Source organism: Sciurus vulgaris, assembly GCF_902686455.1.
Source record: "Sciurus vulgaris genome assembly, chromosome: 5".
NCBI classification, from domain to species: domain Eukaryota; kingdom Metazoa; phylum Chordata; class Mammalia; order Rodentia; family Sciuridae; genus Sciurus; species Sciurus vulgaris.
In genome coordinates, this window is record NC_136465.1 from 28,598,045 (window position 1) to 28,610,488 (window position 12,444).

General features: G+C 32.8%; 1 protein-coding gene across 1 annotated transcript; it reads right to left on the bottom strand.

Moving 5' to 3' along the window:
- Window positions 1–788: 788 nt before the first annotated feature.
- LOC306660687 (15-hydroxyprostaglandin dehydrogenase [NAD(+)]-like) lies at window positions 789–6,134 on the bottom strand. Its single transcript, XM_079139061.1, has 3 exons — window positions 5,424–6,134; window positions 2,917–3,080; window positions 789–1,759 (listed from the first exon to the last, which is right to left on the bottom strand). The coding sequence occupies exons 1-3, from the start codon at window positions 5,493–5,495 to the stop codon at window positions 1,621–1,623; spliced, it is 375 nt and encodes a 124-aa protein (XP_078995187.1). The 5' UTR covers window positions 5,496–6,134; the 3' UTR covers window positions 789–1,620.
- Between the last annotated feature and the right edge of the window lie 6,310 nt (window positions 6,135–12,444).

Below are 12,444 nucleotides of genomic sequence, written 5' to 3' on the forward strand. Positions count from 1 at the left end.
ATAAAATTAAAAAATTTAAGGAGTAGCTTTACATCACAGTGGGAAATATATGTCAGGTAAACAATACTGCATACATCTCTATCATTCACTGCCAGAATGTGCAAGGATGTTTGGGCCTAATTACAATTTATCTCTATCAGATGTTCATTGATGTTTATTTCTTGGTGTATGTAAATTACATTATGTGAAACTCTAGTTATTCATATTAAATTACACCTTAAAAGTGAAGGCAATGGTTCTCTATGGCAAAATTCAAACAGAGTGAGGTATGATAACACTCACATGTCACTTGGAAATTTTTATCAATCTCACACCTTCTTCTAAGCTGATAAGTTAGGATTTAGCAGGCAGAGTGGGTCACTTGTACAACATTTCTTTGAGGAAATGACTGATTTGGAAATATTGTACTCTCACTTTTATTAGTATTAAGCACTGCTTGCAAAGAGTATTGCCCAAAGCAGGTAGGTGTATTTAATAATCTTAAAATACCTGACAGGAAAAAGGGCAAAATACCATAGCTAGTTACCTCTGTGGTGGTATAAATTTCATCATATATACAAAAATATTTTCAGTGTGAATGTGGCAATAGTGTTTTCATCTCCTCATAACTATACATAAAAGAGTGATAATTTATGGAGATAAGAGTAAAGGAGTTTTATTGAAAGGTAGGCACTTTTGAAAGAGGCACAAATCAAAGAATTAATCAGAAAAATTACATTTGCATTTTTCTTACAGAGCATATATTACATATAAAATTTTAAATCTTTTTTTTTTTTTTTTACTATAACTACTAAATGTTTCATTCCTGAGATTTTTTTGGAGTCAATCAAAGGTCTTAAAGGAAGTAAAGAGGAAAGAAATGTTTTTCCTCAATTTGAGGCTGAACTGTGAATCAACAATCTCAATTACTTTCTGTCATTTTTCCATGATCAGATTTTTAATTTGTGATATAGTCATATTGAAATTTATTCCTTAACTACTCATCACAAACTATGCCTCATCTCAGCTTAAAGATGGTATGTAAGTAAAAATTATTACTACTAAACCTTTGTCATTGTTAAGTAGATTTCTGCTTTTGAAGTGCAAACATAGAAAATGAGTTTTTTTACATCTGTTTTGATTTAAATAACAATTCAAGTATCTCCTTTAAAAGGATTTTCTGAAAAAAAACTTTAATATTTATGAACCACAGATTTAAATAATATTTTCTGGAAAACAGAATATTCCTTGAATATCCTTTGTTTTAATCCTTACTTATACTATATATGTTAAAATCTAGCTTTGGTTTGAATTGTACTTTTTAATAGTTTATCATAAATTTTTATCCACAGACTCAGCTAATCATTTATAAAAAAATATCTGATGTATGAAGGAAAGCTTCAGACTATAACATTTCATTTAAAAAGTTATATTCAAAGGAAGATGTGGTCTGAATATGTCATTTTTGATTATTTTCAATTATGACTGATTAAAATGTTCATTGGGTTTTTTAAAGTTTTTTGTTTTAGTTGTAGATGGACATAACTTTGTTTAATTTTTTAATGTGGTGCTGAGGATTGAACCCAGTGCCTCACATGTGGTAGGCAAGTGCTCGACCACTGAGCCACAACCCCAGCCTCTTCATTGGGTTTTGACATGAGATGGAGTTGTATCATAGTCCTGAAAATGAATTCCTTTAGAAGTTGTGATCTTCATAATAGCACCATTGAAAGCATCATCTTCAATGAGTGTTATTAACCCATTGGCAATCATTGATGGGCTAAAAAAAAAAAAAGGAAACATTGGGATTATAAAACTATATATGAGATATATTGTCACTTCAAATTATATCCTGAAAAAGTCATAACCTTGAAAGTATGTATGAAACATAGGTCATTAAGTTATTGTTACCTCTAATGTTTATTCAATTAGACACTAAGTTATAAGATAAATTTAATAGATTTCATGCCTAATGTTTTGTCTTTTTGGCAGGAACTATTTGTTATCATTATTTATATTGAGAAAATAGTTTCTCGTCTTTATCATGTAAGTAGATTTTAGATTTACCAGATACAACTTTTTTTTTTTGTATCAGGTATTGGTTAAACCCATGGGTGCTTTACCACTCAGCCACATCCCCAGTCCTTTTTATTTTATTTTTTAAATTTTGAGACAGGGGCCTGCTAAGTTGCTTAGGGCCTCACTGAAGTTGCCGAGGGTGCCTTTGAACTTGCCTTTCTCCTGCCTCAGCCTGCCAAGTTCCTGAGTTTACAGGCTTGAGTCACCACACTGCAAGGATTGCTTGTTTAAAAGCATACAAATGTTTTTCAAGGGGAAATATAATGAATTATAGGTAGCATTTATTATACATCTTATTTTTTACCATTTGCTAGCTATTTTAAGTATCCTTAATTTATCATCTTATTTAAGACTTTCAGAAGTCCCTAAATTTGTTTTAGCATTATCCCCATTTTACATGTGAGAATATTGAAGAATCTAAGGTTTGATGGATATGTTGATAGTCAGTGGAGGAGTCAGGATTTGATCCCAGGTCCCAGTACTTTAACATGAGAGCAATGATTATGCTGTCAAAGCCTCAATTACTCTTACTCAAATACAGTTCACTCTGTGTGTGCACATGTGTGTTCATTTGTTTTATGAAAATGTTTAATTATGAGACCTTAAAATTTTCATACAGGTTACACTTATATATTGCCTGAAAATTAGGTAGACAAGGCATAATTTCAAGGCAAAATTCATAATGTGCAAACACATTCTAATCAAAAATTGAGAAAATTGTTTTCTTTCAGAGAGTTGTCAATCCAAACCTTGAAGCTTACTTTTATTTCTCAAATTTAAAAGCTTACTTTTCACTTTTATTGCTTGTCTAAATAGTATTTTGCTTTATTATACAAAGTAAGATATAGTTTTACTTACTCCAAAATTCCATAGAATTTCATCAAATCCTTGATGTGATCTGTATATCCTATGTATTGTCCCATGTTTTCTTCTTTTTCAATAGATTTGAGGATGGGCGTGTTTACAAAGCCTGGACAAATGGCATTCAGTCTCACACCACTGTTCATAAGGTTAGCAGCCATCTGCCAATTAGAAGCAGAAGGTCCCAGGTTTCAGCACTTTTGTAAATGTGTAGCATAGGACAAACTGCAATTAAAGTTATTCAAAAGATTGATATAAAAATTACTAATAAGATATCCTCTGACTAGTAACTATGTAACAATGACTGGTAAGCAGAAAGACAGGGAAAGAACATGTACATAAATACTGAATTAATTCCTGAAGATCTTACCTAATTAAGTTTTTAAAAAGCAGTATTACTGGACAACTCCTGAAAATAAGTTGCTCTTATCTTCTGCAGTCAACAGGAACCAGAAGTTAAGCAGCTGAGACTTAGAATTGATATTGCAGGCTTTCTTTCAAGATTGCGGTTGTATAACAGAAAATATTTGCTTGGAAATACTTTTTTGGAAAATTTTAGGACCTTAACTGATTTTAAAGATACTTTAAATAATCTGCAGTATCTGGAAGACCATGTAAGTATTTTCAGGTTAATATTTATTGGCTTAATTTTCAACCTATTAATTTTACCTGAGTTGTTTGTAAATATAACTCAGTCGATTCTCATTATTTATTTGTGAATTCCATATTTGCACACTTGAAGACTTGACAAAATTTACTCATTACCCCAGAAAACTATACATGTGGAGCTTTTGTACATGCTTACTTGTGGACATCCTCAAAGCAGTTTTGAGTCACAGAGGCATATGATCCTGCTAAGGTTAAGATCTACTTTGCCTTGTTTTTCTTACTTTTATGCTTTTTGTTGGTGATTCTGCTGTTTAAAATGGCCCTCAAGTGTAGTACAGAAATGCAGTTGTGTTCCTGTGTCAGAAGGCTGTGGTATGCCCTAGAGAAAGCTTGTGAGTTAAATGAAGTTCACTCAGGCATAAGTTATAAATGCTGTTAGCCATGAGCTCAGTGTTCATACAACATATAATAAGCAAGGTATATTTAAATGAAATTACGAATAAAACAAGGTTATTATTGAGTGTTTGATTAAAATGTGATCACAGACTTTCAGGAACTTAATCCTTTATCTCCCTTAGGAGCAACAGTCCAGCAGTCACTAATTCAGTTGATAAGCACTTCACAGAACATAACTACTGTGAATAAGGAAAATTGACTGCAGATGTTTCTGGTCTACATGCGAAATATCTGATCTTTAAGATTTACTTTGTTTTGTCTTACTGTGTTAAAAAAAAGTTGAATTGAAGATTAAATATTTGCAAACCTAATAATAATTTCTAAGTCATTTAAATTAATGGTGTAAGAACTGCTCATCTTCCTGTTTTTTTTAAGTTGTTGATGGACCTTTATTTTATTCATTTATTTATATGCAGTGCTGAGAATTGAACCAGGGCCTCACACATGCAAGGCAAGCGATCTACCACTGAGCCACAACCCTAGCTCCTATCTTCATTTTTTGAGAGAACAATTAACTTTCATAAATGTTTTTTCTGACTGTTAGCATTTTCTATTTTGTTAACATTTTTCTTATCTTTCTGGCTCCTTTCTCACCTAGAGGAATGGCCCAGAAACCTTGATTGTTTTTTCCTCTTTTATGCTTGTGTTTTTTTGTATATTTTCTAAATAGCAGCAGAATGGTTTTCTTAAAATGGAAACATGGTCTTATCACTCTTATGCATAAAAGACCCACTAATAGCTGCACTCAGAGTAAAATCCAAGCTCACACTGTCAGCCCTTAAGTTCTTTTTGGTCTGGCTCTCCTTACATCTTTGGATCTGTCTCATCCTATATTCTCCTTCCTTGGAATATAGGAATATAGGAATATAGCTCCATTCGAGCTGCCCTTATAAAAAGTCAAGCATTCTCACATTATGCTATCAAAGCATGTGGTCAATTAAGTAACATACTTTTCTAAGCTCTGAATATCTTACACTGTAGGCCTCCAAGGAAACACTGTCCTTGAGTACTTCATCAAGTAAATGCCTGGTCCCATTCCTCCTTCAGCCCCATACACTGAGTCATTTCATCATATCTCCAGTGACAGGTAATGTCTGCAGCCAGTTGCATGTTATACTTAAGAAGCCTGAAATTGGCGATGCTCAAATTTGGAGTTAATTTTGAAAAACAAACAATATTTCTTCGTTATTTATCCTTAAGATGTTTTTTCAATAACCTACCTATGTTTAGAATCTACTTAATTTTAAAATGATGTACCTTTTATTTAGTTCTCCATGTGATCTGAAAGCTTTTTTATAATAAAGGTTGAAGTAAAATATTGTTTCCTTCTTTAATCTAGATGTAATGAATTCTTAATTTATTTTCCTCTACTTTATAAAATTTGTGTTTCATACACATATATAAAGAAAAAAGAGATATTGTGGTTATTGCATCCTCACCGCTGCTGAACGTGTGAATCCAATTATGCCGTGCTTTGAGGCACAGTAGACAGGCTGCTGTGCAACAGGCATGAGTCCTGAAACAAACAAACGAAAGGCTTAAATCATTTGATTCAAAAAATAAGACTATATCCAACAACGACTGTGCAAGTAAACATTTTATGACCATTTCAGTTTAAGATTAATTTGGAAAAATACATTAAAATAAAATCTGATGACTTTGTAAAACTCAATAGTCTTAGCATAGCTGCTTCTCTCTGTGACCTTTATGGTCCAGAATTTATGGTAAGTAAGTTACATCTCAGTGCAACCAAGAGTGATATGGAAGTTTTCCTGCTTCCATGGCTTTCTGGAAAGTCAAGGAAAATCAATATTATCTAAAGCGGATAATCATCTTTAAAGACAGTAAATTACCATCTAATATTCAGTTTTTAAGTCCAAATTTTTTTGAGAAAGTGTATACTCAACATTTTTCGGGGCGGGGGGGGGGGATTGAACCCTGGCGGGAGGTCTTTCTCTGAACAACATCACTCCAACCCCTTTTATTTTTTTAATTTTGAGACAGGGTCTCACTGAATCACTGAATTTGTGATCATCCTGCTTCCTCCTGCTGAGTAGTTGGGATTACAGGTGTTTGTCACTACACCCAGTTATATTAAATGTTTTTTAAGGCGTCCAAATGGTTGAGGGATTTTGAATTGCTTAGGAGACTTGGAAATATAGCTCTTCGCTATAAATTAGTATGCAGTTCCCTGTCACCAATTTGCCTCAAGTGACCACATGTAACGACTCTAAGAGTTTAATAAAATTAAAAATAATCATCTTTTGATGTAGGTCTGTAGTATATGGGTAAGCTTTCTTGCTCCTTGACTTAGGAAAAGAACACAGAAATAAAAATTTATGGTCTTATTTTCTTTCCTGTTATAATTATATAGTCAATAACAACATAGATTTTTAATTTTCCCTATATATATACACAATAGTAACTGATTAAATTCATGGTCTGGACAAAAAACAATCAGTCTTATAGTATACTCAGTTTCTTTTCTCCCTTAATTCCTGGTCTAATCCAATCCTCTCAAGGGAAACAAAAGGACAACAAGAAAAACCTATTTCACTGCAGTAACTATTACTATCAAGAGTTCTTATTTACTGTCAAGACCAACTATCAAATTTAACTTTAGAATCAATTTTATATTTCAGTTTCTAGCTAATTTGGCTCCACACTTCTTTTTTAATTTGTAATTTCTCTGAGTGGTCTCTGATTACTATGATATTAGTATCAAATGTCATGCTAATAATACTAAATTATTCTGCTGAGAGTGTTCATCTCCACCCAGTTAACTAGTTTCAGAATACCAATCAGTTGAGAGTGTTGTGCCAAAGTTCAGCAATAAATGCAGACCTTAACCACTCCCTGGGTGCCTTCCAGGTCTCAATTTATAAAGTATGTTTGCTCAAGAGCAGTTTAAATCCCTGAGGATAGTAGATCACACATGGTGTGTCTACCCAGTGATTTCAAAGTACCATAACATGTTGGTTTTCTTGTTGGTGTTTTGGTTAAGCAAAATGTGTGTGTTAATTAGGTTCATCAGTGTCAGCAAGAATTTATAATGTCGCCACAGGATTCAGAGGCATATTAGGAATATGAGATAAAGGAAATAAATAGGTGCAGCCAGATGTTACTGATTCTTGTTCTTATATGTTAGTCCTTGTTTTACCCATTCCTTAAATGTTTACAAATCAAATGTAGTGGTTGTAGACAGTGTTCACATACTGCAGAAAATACAGTGTGAACCTTAATGAGAGATAAGCTAGTTGACAAAGTCACAAAAAAACACAAGGACATATCAAAGACAGATTATGAACGAATTTTTGCAAGTGATGAATTCCTGAACCCAAGATAGTTCAAGGTGTCTCAGAGATTAAATAAGTCAAACATGTTTTGTTGGTTTTGGAAATAAGCAAGCACAATATATATATATATATATATATATATATATATATATATATATATATATATCTTTCCTTTAAAGCAGAATTATAAATTCAACCAGAATGGGAAAGAACTTGTTTACATTTTTAAAATGGCACTTGGTTTTATGAATCTTGTAACATTCTAATGACGTTTTCGCTACTTTCCTAAAAAAATGTTTCCCCTTGTACTGCTTTCATTTTCTAATATCAGATCAAAGCTTACATAAATCAATTTCAGACATTTAGGAACTAAGCTTTCTTTTTAAAAATTTTATAGCTTCATTGAAATATAATTGACATAAAAAACTGCATATATTTGAAATGTGCAATCTGAAAAGTTTTGACATGTGCACCTATCTGTGAAACCATTACAACAACCAAGATAACAAATATTCATCTGAAAAGCTTCCTGGTACCTCTTGATAATACCTTCCTTCTGCATTTCCCTTTTACCCTACCCAATCACTGATCTACTTTGTTACCATGGTTTATATTTTCTAGAACTTTATAGAAATGTAATTGCATAGTATAAGTTCTTTTTGGTTTAGTTCTTTCTCATAATAATTTTGAGGTCCATTCATGTTATAGTGTGTATCAATAGCTTAGTATTATTCTGTTTTCCAATGATCACATTTAGTCAAGTCATAGTTACTTTAGTTAAACAGAGTATTTTCCTTTAAGATCCAAAACATGTAGATTTCATCTGTTCCTTCTTATGTTTTGAACATGCATGGTGGGTTGGTGATCCGGAGTGCTTTCTCCATAACTTGCTAACTCACTCAAAATCCAAAATTTGCTATCTACACTTTAATTTGCTATGTTGAAAATCAGGATAAATAGGGAAAGAAATTTTTCTTTTTTCTTTTTCACAATTTTAGTAGGAGGTAGAAATTTTTCAGATATCCAACATTTTCTAACAGATCTCAAGATCAATTTTTTTTTTTTGAAAGTGTGTTTTTATTATGTGATTTAGCTTCAGTATTGGGTAACTATATTTCCATTACTTACCTTAGACCCATAACATCAGCATATAATATTGTTTCTATGTGCTTCAAATAAAATTGTGTTCTGATGTTGGCAATCAGGGTCAATACACTGAATTGTGCTGGATGGGCATGGTATGACTCTGGGGACACCATTCATATGGTAGTTAATATAAATCATGCACCCTAAGCTTTCTAAAGGTCATAACCTACAGGATTACACAAGGCAGCTATCTCTAGTTCAGGAGGATGTTTGAACAAAGAGAGAAAGAACAAGCAGAGGCAAGAAAAAAAGAAGCTAAGTGCTGTGTCATAGAAATTAAGAATAAAAATATTTAAGAGGTTTAAAGTAGTCATTAGTATCAAGGGCAGAATCAAATGAGAATCATTATCTTTGAACAGATTTCAGAATTACCTGCCTAAAAATAATAACTTTTTTGGTCTCATATCTTTATCTAGCTACTACCCCATTTTTCTTTACAATAAAAAGTCTTCAAAAGTTATTGCATTCATTGTCTCCCCTTTCCTTCCTTACCTCCCATTTATCCACAAATCATTCTAATCAGGCTTTCTTTTGAACACTTCAATAGAATATATATATATACATATAATATACACACACACATACACAGATATACATAGTTATCCAATTGGTGGTTTAGTGTGTGTGTGTGTATATATATATACAATATTATATAAATGTATATACATGTACATTATATATACACACATTTGTATATATAAAACACTTAAAATAGCTGCAAATTACTTAATTATAAAGTATGTATATATGTACATACATACATAAATACATGTAAAACATCCTCCCTCTCACCAGCCCCTGGCAACCACAGATTTTTTTATTGTCTCCATAGTTTTGCCTTTTCAAATACGTCATATAAATTCAAATCATATGATATGCAGCCTTTTCAGATTAGCTTCTTTTACTTATTATTTTGCAGTTAAGGTTTTCCATGTCTTTCCATGATTTGAGAGTTCATTCTTTTTGGTGCTGAATATTTCATTGTCTGAATGTATTAAGGCGTCTCTTCCACTGCCTCCAAGTTTTGACAATTATGAATAAAGCTGCTTTAAACATCCAAGTACAAGTTTTTGGGTGGATGTAAATATGAAGTTCCTTTGTTTAATTGCTGGACTGTATTACAGAAATTGTCAAAATCTCTTCAAAAGTAGCTATACCATTACGTTCACACAAACAATGAATGAGACTCCTGCTGCTCTACACCTTCACCAGCATTTGGGGTTCACATTGTCTGGATTTGACCATTTTAATTAGTTTATAGGGTTATCTACTCGTTGTTGTTTTAATTTTCAATTCCCTAGTGAAATATGATGTTGAACATATTGTCATAGAATTGCTTGCCATCTGTATAGTATCTTTAATGAAGTGGATGTTAACCATTTTAATTGTTTTTTCAAATCTCCTTTTTGTTGAGTTTAAGGCTTTTATATATTAGATAACAGTCATTTATGGCATATGTCTTTTGCAAGTGTTTTCTCCTAGTCTGGTTTGTCTTCTTATTCTCTTGGTAAAAGATAAATTTTTAATGATCAAATAGAATAAGAAATAACATTTTGATAAAGTGGCAAGTCCTCTTTATATGCATTTAGTTTACTATGCTTATGTTTTCATTATACCCTGTACTTGATGGTACTAACACATAGTTCTGAAATGAATTCACTCCTATCAAACGTTTTGAATCAGCAGAGATATATTTTAAGGAAAGAAAACTACCAAAAGACATGACAATACGTAGTCCAAATCTCACTCTTTAGAGCCCAAGGCAGAGTGAGAGGTCCATTTCCATGTTAGTCTAGTCTTAAAATTCTTTCTCTCCATATATGTAAAGAGACAACTTTAATCTCTGTATCTCATAGAAGGTAAAAATCTTAAAAAGATTTTATACAAACCTAAAATCTCCTTAGACAAGGCAACTATACTGAATATGCAAACATTTGCTTCTAAATGAATAGAAATCATGTGAAATGAACTATATAGAAATGCTAAAAAGTAATTCAACTTAGGAAAACAAATAATGCATCTAAGGAAGCTGCTTATTGGAGCTCAGTGGCCGTGCTTTAGAAAAACAGGAATATAAATCTCCCACGTTTTTTTTTTTTTAACAACCAGAAAAGAAACTGCTTACCCATTCATCTATTTTTAACCACCACTTCTCTAATATGAGGGCAAAGGGAGAACTAGTGGGAATGTTTACCTATGTACATGAAGATAACCAGAGTAACTACTGGACTTGCTCATTATGTTATATTCACATACCTGAACACCTTATCTGATGATACTTTTCCCTTCATTCTTAAATCATCCATGAAGTTAGGCTTTAAAGTGTGACAAGACACAAAAAGTGACATAAATTTTCATCATCTTTTATAATAAAAGTCTTTCCAGAGAGATACATCTAATGGTACTTTCCAGTGATAAGTCTCGAAAGTTGCCCCTAGTGTTCTTTCTAAATCCTCCTTCCTAAAATTTCAGTCATCGCCTGTGCTATCAGAGGAAACTGAGATGATCTTTCTTAACCACTCAAAGAATATCCCTAGTATACTAGAGGCTAGCTTCCCAAAGAGTGGCCCATGTATCCACATTACCTGGGAACAGAATTTCAGAACCCCCCTCAGTCTTAGTGAATCAGAATCAGTATCTGCATCTGACCAAGTCCCTGGGAAATAATGTTCATGTACATTAAAATTTTAGAAGCTCTGTTCTAGGAGACTATTTCCGAATAACTCTCCCTTTCCCATACTAAGAGAAGCTAAATATTTCATACATATGTCAAAAGACTCAATAATAAATATTTAACCTTTCCTACTAATTCCTTCTAATATGCGCCTTCCTAATTATCTAAAGACAGTAAAATGAACGTCAGTCTCCATAGTACAAGTGGACATGTCACCAGCTGATATTTAGGCACAATAAAAAACGTCTATGATTTTCAAGTCTTTTCTTGAGTTGCTAATGTTTTAACTTCTGTGTAAATAATACCCTCATGGTATCTCTCACAAAATATCACTGAGTGACTTGTTTCTGAGACATAGAGAATTTCCCTAGGGAACACCAAGACCTCAGTAGTTCAGTATGTAGGCAGGTTTGAAAAGGACTGCTGGGTAATTTCTTTTTCTGTGACAATTATTTTTCTTTCCCAAAGTTTGAAGCAACTAAATATGTAAGAAGCACATTTGACTTTTACAGGGTGTCTTAGAGAAGAGCCATTATTTATCTGCATTAAACTGGACTTCATTTTTCTCTGTTGTTCCTTCCAACTTTTTTTTTTTTTAAATAGTTAAGGATAAATGTGACAACATGAGTGCCTGATTGTATATTGTATTTATAAACAACAATTCATATATAAGAGCCCATGTGGTCAACAGTGTTGAGAACAACTTCTGGAGTTCCAGACCTGAGCATAGTCATCCCTCAGTATGCTGAAGAATCTCTCCCCACTTGACTCCTCTGTTTGTTAAACCCATTAATTGCATTTGAAACTCTGTCTGCGTCAGTGGCCATTACTCATTAACTTCTCTGCCCAAACCAGTATATCAACTTAAGGTTTTACTACAACAGTGAAGGACTTTGCTGAATCAATGAAAGAGATCACAAGGATAGACCCTAGCTGAGATGAATACTGCTAATGACTATGCCTTCACTAGATGAGCAGAAAAAAAATCAATAAGGAAGGAAGTTTTGGAAAACAGAAGACAAACATTACAAGAACTTTGGCTTTGATAATCTTCCCAAAGCTTCTTTTGGTCTCGTAACCACTACCAATGGGCTGTGACTCAAGGGCGTAAAATTGTTGATACCATTTAGGAGAAAATGGTAAAGACTGAGGTATCCTCTTTCCTTCTTTTATTAATATTATATTCTGAATTTTTTATCAAACTAATATCATTATGGGAAGAATAGAGGTTCTTGGTTAGTGGATCAGATAAAAGGCAATTTGTTTTAAGATTCATTGTGAGATGAAGGCATGTTAATGAAAGAGATGTAGTAGGGATCCTACAGATTGGCCAAAGGCAACAAG